The following is a 17,961-nucleotide window of genomic DNA, read 5'->3' on the forward strand; positions in this document are numbered from 1 at the left end:
TATCAGCTCATACACCCTATGCCATGGAATCGATACATCAAAAATCTCTTCCCAGCTATTTTGCAATCTTATGTGGTGCAGCTGTCAACATCCTGGTCCTCAAATTAAACTGGTATAGTTTCCTATTTATGCTGTTTTTATTCCTCTGACAGTTTTAATCCTTTATATAGGGCAGACAGACCAGTTCCCTACCTCAACCCGCTGCCACCTGCCGCCTCCGTTTTTGGGGTAGTGCTGTAATCAATTGGTTATAATCTTTGGTTGAGCAGACCTTCCCATGTATTTCCGATAGTTCTATGTAAGACATGCACTATATATACAAAAGTATGTGGACACCCATTCAAATGTGTGGATTTGGCTATTTCAGCCACACCCGTTGCTGACAGGTGTATCAAATCGAGTACACAGCCATGCAATCTCCATAGACAAACATTGGCAGTAGATTGGCCTTACTGAAGAGCTCAGTGACTTTCAACATGGCACCGTCATATGATGCCACCTTTCCAAAAAGTCAGTTCGTCAAATTTCTGCCCTGCTAGAGCTGCCCCGGTCAACTCTAAGTGCAGTTATTGTGAAGTGGAAACGTCTAGGAGCAACAAAGGCTCAGCCGCGACATGATAGGCCACAGAAGCTCACAGAAAGGGAAACATTTACTACACAACAAACAAAAGAATAACAATAAAAACTGAATGACTGAAAAGCAAACCTAAAAATGTGTGTTTAAAGATCTCTTTGAAATACTGTATGTCCACAGTTTTGSCCCCCCTCAGGTTCTCTGGCAGGCTATTCCAGAGGCTGGGGGCATAGTAACTAACAGCTGCCTCTCCATTCATCTTGGTCCTAGCTTTGGGATAGTTAAAAGGCCAGTGGCAGAGGACCTACTAAGTACATAACTAAAAAACATGTCAGACATGTTTTGGGGTTCAAAATCGTGGATTTATTTAAAAACCAATAGAAGAATCTTGAAATTAATTATAATACTCACAGGCAGCCAGTGCAGAGATCTTAAAACCGGTGTAATGTGTGCTCTCCGTCTGGTCTTGGTCAGTACCCGTGCTGAAACATTCTGTATGTTTTGCAGTTGACCAATGGCTTTCTTGGGTAGACCAGACAGGAGAGCATTACAGTAGTCAAGCCTGCTTGTAATAAAAGCATGGATGAGTCTCTCTGTATCAGCCTGAGAGAGAAATGACCGCACCTTGGTAATGTTCCTCAGGTGGTAAAAAGGTATTTTGGTCACTAATGTGTGATTCGAGTTCAGAATCTAAAATAACACCTAGGTTTTTTACCTGGTGTTTTATCTTTATTGCCCTTGAATTAAAATGTGCAGCCAGTTTCACTCTGTGCTTTGGCTCCAACAATAAGCACCTCGGTCTTGTTTTGATTTAGCTGGAGGAAGTTGTTAGCCATTCAAGCACACCATCCAAGTGACACAGAAATGCAAAGTAGTGTACCGTCTGCGTAGCAGTGAAAATCATTGCTGTGCTTTCTGATAACGCTGCCAAGGGGTAACATATATAAACTGAACAGTACCGGACCCAAAATCGAACCTTGTGGAACGCCACATGTGATGTGTATTTTCTCTAACTTATGTGACAAAAAAACTCTAGACCGGTTAAATAGGTCCTAAACCAATTTAGAACTGGACTGGAAAGGCCAGAAGGACATCATGGTCAAAAGTGTTGAATGCAGCACTTAAATCAAAGCGTACAAGGACAGAGAGCTGTTTGGCATCTGTGTTGGCTCTAAGATCATTTACCACTTTAACTAAGGCTGATTGGATTTTTTCCCMAAAAATTATTTTGCTGTTTGAAAACCAATTTCTCCAGAATTTTGCTTAAGAATGGAAGGTTGGAGATTGACCGTAAATTGCTAAAAGTTGAAGAATCTAGATTACTTTACTTCACAAGGGGTTTCACCATAGCAGTTTTTAGTGCAGTGGGGAAAGTGCCTGTGAACAGGGAATGATTTAACAATAGCTTGCACTTCTTCAGATATGCAATTAAAAACTGTTTTGAAGAAGGTGGTGGGGATAGGGTCGAGAAGGCAGGTAGAAGGCTTAAGATGTGATATCACTTTCCTGAGCATGTCTGTGTCAACCAGGGAAAATCCATAGTGCCTTTGCGTGGTAGGCTAGGGCACATATCAAACCTCTCATCAGGTTTTGCTTGACTGATACCCAGCCTAATGTTTGTTATCTTATCTCTGAAATATGCTGCAAACTCATCACATTTAGATGTGGAGGAAAGTTCACATAGGTTTGTGGGGGTAGGATTTATTAGGCCATCAATGGTCGAGAAAAGCACTCTCAAATTATTCTGATTATTAGTGATCGAGTTAGAGAAATGAGCCCGTCTGGCATTTCTAATTGCCTTGTTAAATATGCCAAGTTGCTCTCTCAGATTATCATAATGGACCTGCAACTTTGACTTTCTCCACTTCTGCTCCGCCTTTCTGCTTTTTTTCTTGAATTTACTAGTTTCCTCACTCATCCAAGGGCCTCTCCGTTTGGATGTGGCCCTTTTCAACTTTACTGGAGCTATGGCATCAATGGTTGCCCTTAATTTGCTATTAAATTGATCAACTAAATCATCACGAGGAAGGCAGAATAGGTGATAGAGTATTGTTCATACACTCAATAAAACCTGTCTGATCAGGATGAACAATACCTGGTAAAACCTTTTTAATTCTGTGTACGATGCATTTTGGCCGTATTTTTGCATTCACAAGTGCAAGAGGCCTTCAGTTATTTAGATGGGCTGGATCTTTATATTTGTCATCTGGGTATTGTTTTAGTTATAGTGAAAACAGACCTTCCTGCTGCGTACCTGACAGACCATTTTTTATCTGAGTAGTTAAAACAAGCTACTAATGGAGCTTTGAATACATAAAAAAAGGCTTGATATACCTCTACAGGTATGCAATCAAGACCTGGGGGTTTTCCAGATTGAAATGATTTAACAGCCTCAAAGTTATTCCTTTCATTGGCCTTCGCATTGATATTTTTGTGAATTTGTTAATTTTCAATTTTGTATTATTTGGAAAGAATTCCTTACAGTAATCATCATTCATAGAGTGAGGGAGACTGAAAATAAAACATCTGCTTAAAGTATTTAGCTTGCTTTTTAAAATATAATTTGGAGAGTCATAGGTGACTTCGTCTTTAGTAACGAGTTTCTGCAAATTATTTTTGGTATCGTTCCTGTGTTGAAGATTCATGTAGAATTTGGTAGGGATGGTGTTAGACGGGTGATGAGCTGTGCCTGGTTTTCTCCAGACATAGCGCTTTGAATTCAGGCCAAAGAGTTACAGTTTTGTCTCATCAGACACAGAATATTTTGCCTTATGCTCCGAGTCTTTCATGTGCCTTTTTGCAAACTCCATACGTGCTGTCATGTACATTTTTCAAAGGAGTGGGTTCCAAATGGCCATTCTCCCATAAAGCCCAGATTGTGGAAGTGCTGCAGAGACTGTTGTCCTTCTGGCATGTTCTTCTATCTCAGCCAAGGAACTCTGTAGTTTTGTCCAAGTGGTCATTGGGTTCTTGGTCACCTCCCTGACCAAGGTGCTTCTTATCTGGTTGCTCAGTTTAGTCGGACGACCAGCTCTAGGCAGAGTCTGGGTAGCTCCATATATTTTTTCAATTTCCCAATGATGGAGACCACTGCTCTTGGAAACTTTCAACACTCTAGAAATTGTTTTATACCCTTCCCCAAATATGTCTAATCACAATTCCATTACGGAAATCTACAGACAGTTCCTTGGACTTCATGGTATACAGTAGTTTCAGCTCTGACATACACTTTTTACTGTAGGACCTTATATAGACAGGTGTTTCTTTCTAAATCATGTCCAAAACTATTGAATTGGCCACAGGTGGACTCTAATCATTTTTGTAGTGACATCTCAAGGATGATCAAAGGAAATTGGGTGCACCTGAGCTCAATGTGGAGTGACATAGCAAAGGTTTGGAATAGTTATGTAAATAAGATATTTCGACATTTCATTTTCGATTAATTTGCAAATATTTTCTAAAACATGTTTTCACGTTGTCATTATGGAGTATTGTATATAAGACAAGTGAGATTTAAAAAAAATATTGAATCCATTTTGAATTTAGGCTGTAACAACTAAATGTAGAATAAATATGAATCCTTTCTGAAGGCACTATTTTCCCAAGGCCTATGATAATGTAACCCCGCCCATTATGTGTCACAGCAAGCCAATCTCGTGGCCTATAGCAGTCAAAACTCCGGCTCCAGCTCATAGATCGAGAAAAGCCGACTAAACTAGTTCTGAAGGACAAGGTTGACATAAGTTTACCTACCAGCATCTCGTGTTTTTTTTTTTATATTGGACGGATCGGAATTTACCGTTACAACTTGAAAGTCCAGTCCGACAGCGGGAAATGACACAGGAGCTTGCAAAGTAAGTACACGGTCCAGTTGTCTTTGGTGTAGGCTATATGCACACTTGTAGGCATAACCAGGTCCGCAATAACGCGCAGCAGCTTTTAGATGACAAATTGTATATTTCATTATCACAGTTATTAGGGGATTGCTGAGCTTCCTTGACTTCCCATGTCGCTTAGTTTTAAGAATGGTAGTTTTAGTTGGCAAACTGTCTAAGGAAACCTATTCAATTAATTACTGTCACTATATGATTGTGCATTGAACTTCTCAGGCAGACTATGTGTGCTACACACACAGACACGCTGGCACACAATTAAAGTGTGCAATTTTTGTACAAAAGTAATGTCGTCTTGTATATAAACAAAACAATGGAAGTAATTTGTAATGACACAGTCAGCGCGATGAAGACCGGTCTTGCTGGTAGAGCAGGATCAGCGATCTGGCTACTTAGATGGCCTGACGTTAGATGGCTGCATTCCCACGGGATGCCCGCGGGACATGCGGGTCCGGACAGAGATCATTGCGGCGCAGTCGGCATTTTTCATGCTGCGGTTGGCATTAACGCTTACATTTCCTCCTGTTCACTCTATGGGACTTCTTCTATCTGTGTACATTGAAGAGGTTAGGACTATTATTGGGCATAATAACAGCGATGCAGAGTGTTCCTCCGTGTTATACCCTCTGGTATAGATAGAATGATCTTCAAGATCTGTCAAAATTTTACTCACAACAACTACTATAACCCACACCACTTACACATATATTTCGTTTGAATAGGCTGGGAGTCAATATTTGTTCACTTATCTCCTTAGCTACTAGTTTACATTATTACAATTAGCAGGGTTCGAACTTAATATTGGATGCCCCACTGTGCAGAAAGAGGGGAGTTCTGAATCTGAACTTAATGTCGGACTGTTTCACTGTGCAGAAAGAGAGGTGTTCTGGTGTTCCAGAATGAGGCGTCATACAGCGGTGGTCGGCGGCAGGCACTCACGGAGGATGACGAGGACTGGAGGGCCTTCCTAGGGAACCCCCTGACCGCCGCCTCCAAGGCCATGATGCACATCAACGGAGATGAGGACAGTGCCAATGCTCTCCTCTACAACTACTATAAGGTACCTCATATATACTTATTACTACATACAGTTGAAGTTGGAAGTTTACATACACTTAGGTTGGAGTCATTAAAACTCGTTTTTCAATTTCAATTTCTTGTTAACAAACTATAGTTTTGGCAAGTTGGTTAGGACATCTACTTTGTGCATGACACAAGTAATTTTTCTAACAATTGTTTACAGACAGATTATTTCCCTTATAATTCACTGTATCACAATTCCAGTGGGTCAGAAGTTTACATACACTAAGTTAACTGTGCCTTTAAACAGCTTGGAAAATTCCAGAAATGATGTCATGGCTTTAGAAGCTTCTGATAGGCTAATTGACATAATTTGAGTCAATTGGAGGTGTACCTGTGGATGTATTTCAAGGCCTACCTTAACACTCAGTGCCTCTTTGCTTGACATCATGGGAAAATCAAAAGAAATCAGCCAAGATCTCAGAAAAAAATTTAGATCTCCACAAGTCTGATTCATCCATGGGAGCAATTTCCAAACGCCTGAAGGTACCACATTCATCTGTACAAACAATAGTACGCAAGTATAAACACCATGGGACCTGTCTCTTATACACATCTAGATGTGTATAAGAGACAGGATGAACGTACTTTGGTGCGAAAAGTGCAAACCAATCCCAGAACAACAGCAAAGGACCTTGTGAAGATGCTGGAAGAAATGGGTACAAAAGTATCTATATCCACAGTAAAAGGAGTCCTATATCGACATAACCTGAAAGGCCACTCAGAAAGTAAGAAGCCACTGCTCCAAAACCGCCATAAAAAAAGCCAGACTACGGTTTGCAACTGCACATGGGGACAAAGATCGTACTTTTTGGAGAAATGTCCTCTGGTCTGATGAAACAAAAATAGGACTGTTTGGCCATAATGACCATCGTTATGTTTGGAGGAAAAAGGGGGAGGCTTGCAAGCCGAAGGTCACCATCTCAACCGTGTAGCACGGGGGTTGCAGCATCATGTTGTGGGGTGCTTTGCTGCAGGAGGGACTGGTGCACTTCACAAAATAGATGGCATTATGTGGAAGGAAAATTATGTGGATATATTGAAGCAACATCTCAAGACATCAGTCAGGAAGTTAAAGCTTGGTCGCAAATGGGTCTTCCAAATGGACAATGACCCCAAGCATACTTCCAAAGTTGTGGCAAAATGGCTTAAGGACAACAAAGTCAAGGTATTGGAGTGGCCATCACAAAACCCTGACCTCAATCATATAGACAATTTGTTGGCAGAACTGAAAGTGTGTGCGAGCAAGGACTCAGTTACACCAGCTCTGTCAGAAGGAATGGGCCAAAATTCACCCAACTTATTGTGGGAAGCTTGTGGAAGGCTACCCGAAACGTTTGACCCAAGTTAAACCATGTAAAGGCAATGCTACCAAATACTAATTGAGTGTATGTAAACTTCTGACCCACTGGGAATGTGATGAAAGAAATAAAAGCTGAAATAAATAATTCTCTACTATTATTCTGACATTTCAAATTCTTAAAATAAAGTGGTGATCCTAACTGACCTAAGACAGGGAATTTTTACTCTGATTAAATGTCAGGAATTGTGAAAAACTGAGTTTAAATGTATTTGGGTAAGGTGTATGTAAACTTCCAACTTCAACTGTACATACTATACTACTACATAGCTACTATACTACTGCTACTACTATACTACTACTACTACATACCTACTACTACTACTACATATCTACTACTACTATATAGCTACTACTATACTACTACTACATAGCTACTATACTACTACTACATAGCTACTATCCTATAAAGGTATTTTAAGTACCGCCATAGATGTATATAGGTGTGATAATGTATTATACTACTTTTCTAGGTGCCACAAGACAAGAGAACGACTGGACATCCCAAAACAGAAGTTATTGTGGGCGATGCTGATCCAAACAAAATGTAATGAATCTCCTGAGTTATTGTTTTTATTCAGTTATGACTTGGCATAGTTTACTTTTTATTTACTGTAAATTGAGAAAAAGTGTGTTGAAGTAAAGAAAGCTGTGTTCTGAGATGACCTTTACTCTGATCACCTCCTTTTCAGGAACTTCGTGGTGCCACTCCAAGATTCCCCCCTGGCCATGACAACTCTGAGGACCGTCCATCGCAACAGCGCGGCCCAGGGCAGCAGCCAACCCAGCCGGGGGGACAAAACCCAGGCTCTCTACCCAGCCTCAAACTCCATAGTCTGCATCTCCACCACCTCCAGCCCTCCCCCCTACTCCCTCAGCCCAGAGGGGACCCAGGCCCTGCACTCCTTCCCCGGTTGCACCCCCTCTGGTCCCCACAGTTCCCAGTCAGATGGCATGGCCTTCAGTCGCCACCTCAACCTCAGCCAGTACAGCTCCAGAGCCCAAAGCCTCACCCCTGACTCCACCTACACAAAGTCTTACAAGGACAGCTCCAATGAGGTAGATTCTCATACTTTTACTACAGAACCAGATAGAACGAGGGCACAATTTTACACTGAGCAGCACAAACCCCTCATGGAGCTGTGCTACTTACACCCAGGCTTCATTGAAAGTAAAAGTAACAGGCCTGTGAGACAGCCTATTCACTTAGCTGGAGCCAATGAGGCATCATCCATATTTTCATTGATCTACGGGTTGTAGTGTAATATGCAGTGGTGTAAAAAATACTTTGAAGTACTACTTAAGTTGTTTTTTTGGTGTATCTGTACTTTACTATTATATTTTTACTACTTTTAATTTTACTTCACTACATTCCTAAAGAAAGTTATGTACTTTTTACTCCATATATTTTCCCTGACACCCAAACGTACTCGTTACATTTTGAATGCTTAGCAGTACAGGAAAATAGTCTAATTCACATACTTATCAAGAAAACATCCCTGGTCATCCCTACTGCCTCTAATCTGGCGGACTCACTAAACACATGCTTTGTTTGTAAATGATGTCTGAGTGTTGTAGTGTGCCCCTGGCTATCTGTAAATTTAAAAAACTAGAAAATGTGGCAGGCTGTTTTGCTTAATATAAGGAATTTGAAATTATTTATACTTTTACTTTTGATACTTAAGTATATTTTAGCAATTATATATACTTTTGATACTGAAATATATTTAAAACCAAATACTTTTAGACCTTTACTCAAGTAGTATTTTACTGGGTGACTTTCTCATGAGTCATGTAAATAGGGTGCCATTTGGGACGCTCCCTATTTTCATGGTACTGATGTTCCTCTGGATTGTGTTGTTGTGACCCACAGGTCTTCCCTCCCTCTGAGGAGGTCCAGCTACGTATGACCTCCATCCCTCCCGGTGGATACCCTTACTACAGCTCCACAGCAAGGTAACGTTCTCAGTCAAAATGGGATAGGGACAGTCACTCACTCAGTGTGTTTTTTTTAAACAGTCAGGGTATATTGAACCAGCAGAAAATACCTTAACCTCACTGAAATGATCTCTAATCAAACCTTATCTTAAGTCTTACCTTAATACAAAGCTGCAATATGTCACTTTTTGGGTGACCTGACCAAATTCACATAGACATGTGATTTATAGACCTGTCACTAATTGAAAGCAAGTCTAAGAAGCGGTAGATCTGTTCTATATGTGCTATTTCTATGCTTCCCCGTAAGTTTCGTTTTTGCATATTTTGTGTTCGGTTTTGTACACCAGCTTCAAACAGCTGAAAATACAATATTTTGGGGTTTTGAAAAGACATTTCACAGCGGTTTAGATGGTACAATGATCCTCTATACCAGGGCTCTCCAACCCTGTTACTGGAGAACTACCCTCCTGTTGGTTTTCGATCCAATCCCAGTTGTAACTCACCTGATTCAGTTTATCAACCAGCTAATTATTAGAATCAGTTGTGCTACATTAGGGTTGGAGCGAAAACCTACAGGATGGTAGCACTCCATCTTTTCAAAAAACCCAAATATTGTATTTTCAGCTGTTTGAAGCTGGTGTACAAAACTGAAATTAGGCGAACTATTTAAATTATAGCAACCAGAAAATGGTAGTGCGATTTCTGCATAAGTTTTCATTCTGCCTATCAAATATTCACTTTCAAAAATGATTCCATAGTCACCAGCTGAGATATTAGGATATAGGGTAAAGGGGATACTTAGTCAGTTGCGCAACTGAATGCATTAAACCAAAATGTGTCTTCTGCATCTAACCCAGCCCTTCTGAATCAGGGGGGGCTGCCTTAATCGACGTCAAGGGCAGAATGGCAGATTTTTCCACCTTGCCGGCTTGGGGATTCGAACCAGCGACCTTTCGTTACTGTCCCAACGAATATTCTCTCTCTCTCTCTCTCTCTCTCTCTCTCTCTCTCTCTCTCTCTCTCAGTCAACACTTTGAGTACATGCTGGAGGCTCCCCAGTCCCTCTGGACCAAGAGCAGCAGTGGCCAGATGAGCTACCTGAACAAGGCCCAGTTCTACCCCATCACCTTGAGAGCACTAGGGGGCACCCCGCTCCAATCTCATCTCAGTGGAGAAGTCCGGGTATGAGCTTCTCTAATCTATCTCTTTTATTTGTTTTCTTATCTTCTAGTCTCTCTCTGTCCCTCTCTCTGTCCCTCTCTGTGTCCCCGTCTCTCTGTGTCCCCTATTCTATCTACTGTGTCTCTAGGTTTGCAACATGTGTTTTGGGAAGGCCTTACTTGACTTAAGGCCATTGACGAATGTCCTCGCTCGGTTCGGGTCAAGTTTGTCCAGGTTTCACCAGTTGAGGCTGCTCTCAGTCGTCTCTGACTGGACTACCAAGCGTTTCTGGGTCGACCCCTCTTTCTTGTCCTCTGGGTACAGTTTTGGGAATAGAGTATAAGTATTTCGCTGTAAATGTTGTTTGTGTTTTAGGTGTTGGTGGTGTGTTTGTGTTTTAGGTGTTGGTGGTGTGTGTTTGTAATGTAGAACTGACTGTATATTTCAGAGTGTGGTGATGCTTGTGTTTGGAGAGGAGAAGCTCACAGAGGACCAGCTCAAATACTGGAAGTACTGGCACAGCAGACAGCACACAGCCAAGCAGCGCTGCATTGATATTGGTGAGGGGTCACACACACACATGTCCTCAAAATCACTATGTAAACATGAATTGTTAGTGTGTAAACAGTACTGTTGTCTTCCCTGTTTGTTCATCCCAGCTGACTATAAAGAGCGATTCAATACGATCGCCAATATTGAGGAGATCGCCTACAATGCCATCTCTTTCACATGGGACACGAAGGACGAGCCACGGGTAAGAAATGCCAATATCATGTCTTTATAGTGGCAGCAGAAATCTTTGAGTGAAGATTTTGGGCTCTGGGAGTGAAGTTTCCCCTAGGTACAAATCTAGGATCAGCTTCCTCTCCCCTCCCCCATCTTAACCTTAACCAATAGTGGGGGAAATGCTGAACTGACCCAAGATCAGCGTCTAGGGGCAACTTTACCATACCAGATTTGAGACAAATTTCTGACAATGTTTTGTAAGACAAAACAAATGTAGTTACAAACAGTCACCAGCTGGGGGAAACATACACATCTAAATCAATCATACACAATACTTTGTCTGAATCTACCCAGGCCCACACTGTATGTAGAGACCAATTTTGTACCTTGATTTTTTTCTACCTGCATGAAAGAAATGTCATATGGAAATATAGTRCATTCAAGACAACTGGGAACTAGAAAAAAAACGACCTCAGTCTGGCGAAAATCGGGTGATGTCAGTGATCTTCAGGTCGGAGCTCTAGCATGATGTCCGAGTTTCCAACTTGTAATTCCAATTTGGATTCTGATTTGGATGACCCCCGAGTTCATTTGACTTGAACGCACTGAAGTCAGAGTTTGGAGATTTCCGGAGTTGTCTTGAACGCACCCTAAACCCATAAATGTGCATCAGAACTATTTAATTAATTCAACATTTTCTATCTATTATGACTCTATTTGTTGTGTATTTTTATGGCATTATTGGTGCTTTTATGCAATGCTTTTCATGTGTTGCATATGAGCCTCATGCCATAGAACATTTTCTGTCTAACGTAAATTGGATGGACATTAAAGCTTTTTGAATTTAAATTCTCATGTGCCTTTATCGCTGCCCCCTCAGGTGTTTGTGTCTGTTAACTGTCTAAGTACAGACTTCTCCCCTCAGAAGGGAGTGAGGGGCCTTCCTCTCAACCTCCAGATTGACACCTACAGCTTTGGGAGCCATGGTCACAAGCTAGTACACAGAGCCTACTGCATGATTAAGGTGTTCTGTGACAAAGGTGCAGAGAGGAAGATCCGAGATGAGGAAAGGAAGCAGCCTTGCAGGAAGGGAAAGAGACAGGAGACAACCGCAGCCTGTGAGTACCTCACCGTATGCTTCACAAAAGCCTCGCCACAACTAACCCCTAAAAATTAAGCCAGGGCAACAGTATCAAGGCAAAATTCCATAGGTAGAAAAAAATAAACTTGAGAGGAACTACATTTCGTCAGCTTGTGATTGTCAAGCAAATAACTGTCGGTCTCACAGTAATTGACCGTTAATTAACATAAACACATTTAGCATCTCCTTGCTTCCACACAAAGCCAACAAGTCACTGATGCAGACCTTTGGAACATCTACATTTTAAAAAGTCTAATAAATCCATGTAATAGACCTTGTAATACACCTTCACAGTATATCCAGTATTTATTTTAGACAGGTCTAAAGAAGCATGATATCAATAAAATGTAGTCTATTTCAGAAGAACAGAATAACATACTCTGAGTTTTCCTTATTTTAGGTCCTGATCTGGCTATGCCAAATGGCTGTAGGCTACACTAGTTAATTTAGCAAACAAGATTTGCTTAGAATTCTGTGGTATTATTTTATAGTATGAAGAATACAATTGAACAAACCTAAATAAAATAGAAAGGATATTTTCTCCAAACGATTTGAGGGAGTGTGCACATGCGGCTATACTGTGTTGAGCGTTAACAAATAAATAGGTACTCCTATATGCTTCATTTAGAATTATTAGTTCTTCTACAATCGTTGAGCTATATGTTTTTATTTTTAGTACATTGTAACCCTGCATGATGCGACTCTAATGATGATTTGAGTCCTGCTACGTCAGTCACTCATTCACTATTTGACAAGCACTTGATAATGCCACCACGGCCACAAAGTCAGATTCCACAGCCACAAAGTCAAAATTGGCTACAGAAATTAGCTTAATTTAAGGTTAAGCATAAGGTTGGCAGTGTGGTTAGGGTTAGGTTTAAAATTGAATTTTAAGAAGATACATTTGAGAAATGGGCGGGGTCTATGACTTGGCTATAGAAGCTAGTGACGACCCTCTACCTCCCCCTGCTGTCATGCTACAGATGTGGAAGACCCTCTGCAGCTGAAGCATGTGGCCATAGCATCGTTCAAAGCCATGAGTGACATGGACTCCCAGCCAGTTCTCTTCATCCCAGAGGTCCACTTCCCCAGCACCCAGCACCACCATGTAAGTCCAGCGATACCTATGTTTAGAGTTGCAGAACTCTAGTAACTTTTCCAAAGTTCCCAGGTTTTTTAGAAATACCAGTTGGACGGTTCCTGGAATCAAGAGGGAATAAGCAGGGAGGGAATCCTCCGACTGGGATTTCTGGAAAAACTTGGGAACTTTGGGAAAGAAACTGGATTGCAACCATGTTTCACTGCAGCATATTGCCAAACTGACAGTCTCTAGGTACCATTTGTTTTTGGCCATTGCTAGGACTAAACTACATTTTCCAGGATATAACAAATAGAGACCTGGTTGCATCAGTGGAGGCTCCTCAGAGGAGGAAGGGGAGGACCATCCTCAGTGAATTTCATAAAAATAGTAAATAATTTAAAAAGTTATCCTAGCTAAAACTATTCTAAATATATTCACGTCACCAAATAATTGATTAAAACACACTGTTTTCCAATGAAGTTCTACAGTAGCCTCAACAGCACTCTGTTGGGTAGCACCAGTGTAGCCAAAGGACAGCTAGCTTCCGTCCTCCTCTGGGTACATTGACTTCAATACAAAACCTAGGAGACTCATGGTTCTCACCCCTTTCCATAGACTTACACAGTAATTATGACAACTTCCAGAGGATGTCCTCCAACCTATCAGCTCTTGCAGCATGAACTGACATGTTGTCCACCCATTCAAAGGATCAGAGAATTAATCTAGTACTAAAATCATAACCTACAGCTAGCTAGCAGTGCATAACATGTGGTGAGTAGTTGACTCAAAGAGAGAAAAAAAATTGTTGAATAGTTTTGAACAAATTCATTTCTTCCTAAATTAAGGAGAAGCAAGAGAAATAGAGAGATGTTTCACTTACTTAGCTAGCAAATGCAGCTAGCTAGTTTAGCCTACTCAAACAATAGGCTCAAACAAAGGGATGCTATGTTAGCTAGCTAGCTATGTGTATCCAACACATCACTGGAACTCTTCCAAGTCAAGTTAAGCTTTTGGTTTTACTAATTTATTGCCACCGGGTCCGTTGGTGTAACTGCTTAATGACTGTACAATGTAACATTACTGCATGATTGTAGCAGGTTTACTAACGTGTTAGTTCTATTAGCTATGCTGACTATGACGTTAATTTWGCTAATATGGTGACAACGATGTAGGCTGTGTGTAGYAGTTTGGCTTGGAAATGTTTTTTCACCTGGTCACATACWGCTGATGWGTTGTGCATTGWAGTCCACAAGCGAAGGGAAGGGGTGAAAGGAGGAGAGCACATAGATGTGAGAAGGAATACAACGTGGCTGCTATGAAACTGAACTGTGTTTAAATGTGATCAGGGGTGTATTCATTCCGCCGATTCTGTTGAAAAACGTTTTTTTAAATAGAAGCAAACGGAACAAAACGGGGATAAACATACCTGAATTTGTCCAATTGAAACTCTCGTTTGCAACTGTTGGACTAATGATTACACCTTAGATCAGCTAGATGCAGGCAAGAGTGTGCAAGGCGGTATTGAATGTGTCACTGTCTGTCCATGTTTCACTGTCTGTCACCTCAAATTTGTCTCTCGACCTGTGCACCTACGTTGTAAACTTTCATTCATAGGCTAGGTTGTTGCAACCTCATGATGGGTATAAGGAAAATTTGAGTATCATGTAGTAGCCTAAACCTATTGATGTTACATTTAACTGGGCGAATGGAATATGAACGACAATCATCCAATATGCTGTAATAGATATAAGGCCATGCTCATGAAAACAAAATCGTCCTCCCTCATCTGAAACGGCACTGACTGCCACTGGGTTGCATGCATGGGAACACATCATAATACTGCTGATTCATTTTCATACAGTACTTAGTTGAAATATTATGTTCTTTTTTCTGTTATTCATTTATTTATTTTTTTCTTGAACTCTGCATTGTTGGAAAAGGACCCATAAGTAAGCATTTCCCTATTAATCTGTTAGTTGTTTACGAAGCATTTGACAAATAAAATTGTATTTGATTTTAAACGTGTGTGAGGTACATTTTAAATTCATGAGAGAATGTCATATTTTTTTTAAACATTTCAGACACGTTGAGACGTGAACACAAAGAAACATCACCACTAAGTGAGGTGCTATAGGGATGCTAGTGCTACACAGACTACAGAGTTTCAGTGTACTGTAGTTTGCTTGGGACAATAGCAACTGAACAAATAGCCCACTCAACTGATTTCATTTTTCTCTTCATCCTTTATCAGGCAAGCCTATCAGATGACGGTGAGGATAGGTGAGCACATTTTTTATATTATATACTTACTGTAATATTTAGTGAAAGATGCCATAAGTGCCTATAAATGTAAACAATTTGATACCTATAATAAGTGATTACTTCACTCAATGTGCATTTTTCATAGTCTTCTATACTCATTATAATAACTAGTAATCTTAATGACTAAAATGTAAATAGTCATATGTGTTGTTTGTCTGGTTGCAGCTTGGGGCAGAAGAGACTACTCCACTATGATGAGGACTTTGAGTTGGCTCCTCACAAGAAAGCAAGGCGGGACGGACCAGAGAAAGGTACATTATATTGAGATACGTTTGCCGACAGTGTGTATTCAAGGGAAATAAATACAGTTTAGAGACAGTAAAGAGAAGGCATAATGCAGAGATAAAGAGAATTATAGAGCAAGAGAGAGAGAGAAATGCTCTCTGGCTGGCTGCACTGTAGTTGTGGTTGTTGCTCTGGCTGCTGTTGCTCAGGCTGCTCCCAGCAGTTCAGCTGACTGAATGCATGTAAACACAGGCCACATGGCTTCCGAAGCCCTGCCCTCCCCCTTAGATGCAGAAAGCACAACACACACGGTTTGTTTTCCAAGTGGAATATGATCATGACATGTAGTCCAAACGGGATTGGTTTTCCCACTCACGTGTTTGTGGTGGCTGTTCTCAGAATGATTAGGGGTTGTTTGCCGTTTTGCGTGGTCTGTCTCAGACTAGTCTATTTCTGACCAGGCTCTCTGCCAATTCCCAAGACGCCAGCGTGAAAAGAGTAAAGAGCAACTACAGTCAGTCACTGGCCCAGCCTTTTCTCAGTTTATAAGGTTGTAAAGTGGTGGAATTGCCCTTTAACAGGGGTCCAGGGGTGTGTCCGAAATGGCCTGTCCTGAATTCTGGTCAAAAGTAGTGTACTGTATAGGGAATAGGGCACTATTTCAGACACAGTCCATCTTAACTGAGTTTTACTATGTTTATGATATCGGATGAGGGTGGCAGTTGTTTCAGCGTGAATACACACTAAAACCATGGAAACGTCACCTAGCAGGATATTAGGGCAATATTGTAGTACATCATAACTCAGTGACTTGACTGAGAGAGAAACTCATCACAGTAGGTCAATGTGTGAAACGGTCTCACAGCCCATGTCTAAAAAAACACCTTTGTGTGGATTCCTCCCTCTTTTTGTTTCTCAGGTACCACCGTCTATGGCACCTCTCCCTCACACTGTGGGGGTTGGTGTGGTAGTATTTGACTGGGTTGGTGTGGTAGTATTTGACTGGGTTGGTGTGGTAGTATTTGACTGGGTTGGTGTGGTAGTATTTGACTGGGTTGTTTGGTGTGGTAGTATTGACTGGGTTGGTGTGGTAGTATTTTGACTGGGTTGGTGTGGTAGTATTTGACTGGGTTGGTGGTAGTATTTGACTGGTTGGTGTGGTAGTATTTGACTGGGTTGGTGTGGTAGTATTTGACTGGGTTGGTGTGTAGTTATTTGACCGGGTTGGTGTGGTATTTGACCGGGTTGGTGTGGTAGTATTGCCTGGACCGGGTTGTGTGGTAGTATCTGACCGTGGTTGGTAGTATCTGACCGGGTTGATGTGGTTAGTATCTGACCGGGTTGCTGTGTATATCTGACGGGTTGGGTGATGGTAGTATCTGACGGGTTGATGTGGTAGTATCTGACCGGGTTGATGTGGTAGTATCTGACCGGGTTGGTGTGGTAGTATTTGACCGGGTTGGTGTGGTAGTATCTGACCGGGTTGATGTGGTAGTATCTGACCGGGTTGGTGTGGTAGTATCTGACCGGGTTGATGTGGTAGTATCTGACCGGGTTGATGTGGTAGTATCTGACCGGGTTGGTGTGGTAGTATCTGACCGGGTTGGTGTGGTAGTATCTGACCGGGTTGATGTGGTAGTATCTGACCGGGTTGATGTGTAGTGTCTGACCGGGTTGATGTGGTAGTATCTGACCGGTTGATGTGGTAGTATCTGACCGGGTTGATGTGGTAGTATCTGACTGGGTTGGTGTGATGACTTTGGGTGGTATCTGCGGTTATGGTATGTGACTGGTGTTGGAGTGACTGTTGGTGTGGTTAGTATCTGACCGGGTTGATGTTGGTAGTATCTGACCGTTGGTGTGGTAGTATCTGACCGGGTTGGTGTCGGTAGTATTTGCACCGGTGGGATGCTGGTAGTATCTGACCGGGGTTGTGTTGGGAGTTCTGACCGGGTTGATGTGGTAGTATCTGACCGGGTTGATGTTGTAGTGATCTGACCGGGTTGTGTGTGTAGTTATCATGAACCTGGGTTGGCTGTGGTAGTATCTGACGGGTTGTGTGGTAGACTATCTGACCGGGTGGTGATGTGTAGTATCTGACCGGGTTGGTTCCGGTATATCTGACGGTTGGATGTGTAGTATCTGACCGGGTTGGTGTGGTAGTATCGTGACCGGTGTGTGTGTAGTATCTGACCGGGTTGATTGGTAGTATCTACGGGTTGTGTGTATATTCTGGACCGGTGGGTGGTAGTATCTGACCCGGCGTTGGTGTGTAGTATCTGACCGGGTGGTGTGGTAGTATCTGACCGGGTTGGTGTTGATAAACTGAATCAGGTGAGTTACAACTGGGGTAGATTTCTGAAGCGCGGCTGTGCAAAGCGCAACAGGAGGTAGATTCTCCAGTAACAGGGTGGAGACCCCATTGATAGAGGATCAGTGTACCATCTAAAACCGTGCTGT

General features: G+C 41.8%; 1 protein-coding gene across 4 annotated transcripts in view; it reads left to right on the forward strand.

Moving 5' to 3' along the window:
• The first annotated feature begins 4,245 nt into the window (after positions 1-4,245).
• The window catches only part of LOC111953996 (grainyhead-like protein 1 homolog), a 21,426-nt gene continuing 7,710 nt past the window's right edge, over positions 4,246-17,961 (forward strand). For 3 of the 4 annotated variants that reach the window (XR_011474387.1, XM_023973465.2, XM_070435936.1), the window contains exons 1-12: positions 4,246-4,428; positions 5,341-5,527; positions 7,381-7,454; positions 7,600-7,966; positions 8,781-8,863; positions 9,871-10,027; positions 10,455-10,566; positions 10,666-10,760; positions 11,613-11,850; positions 12,857-12,981; positions 15,206-15,234; positions 15,442-15,527. Coding sequence is in view for 3 of the 4 variants with exons in the window: in XM_023973465.2 (XP_023829233.1) it covers positions 4,409-4,428; positions 5,341-5,527; positions 7,381-7,454; positions 7,600-7,966; positions 8,781-8,863; positions 9,871-10,027; positions 10,455-10,566; positions 10,666-10,760; positions 11,613-11,850; positions 12,857-12,981; positions 15,206-15,234; positions 15,442-15,527 (1,573 nt within the window). In the remaining variant the exon portion in view is untranslated. Of the gene's footprint in view, positions 4,429-4,881; positions 5,034-5,340; positions 5,528-7,380; positions 7,455-7,599; positions 7,967-8,780; positions 8,864-9,870; positions 10,028-10,454; positions 10,567-10,665; positions 10,761-11,612; positions 11,851-12,856; positions 12,982-15,205; positions 15,235-15,441; positions 15,528-17,961 lie in introns of those variants that run through there. The other variant, XM_023973466.2, reaches the window with a different exon arrangement.

Source organism: Salvelinus sp. IW2-2015, linkage group LG28 (assembly GCF_002910315.2).
Source record: "Salvelinus sp. IW2-2015 linkage group LG28, ASM291031v2, whole genome shotgun sequence".
NCBI classification, from domain to species: Eukaryota; Metazoa; Chordata; class Actinopteri; order Salmoniformes; family Salmonidae; genus Salvelinus; species Salvelinus sp. IW2-2015.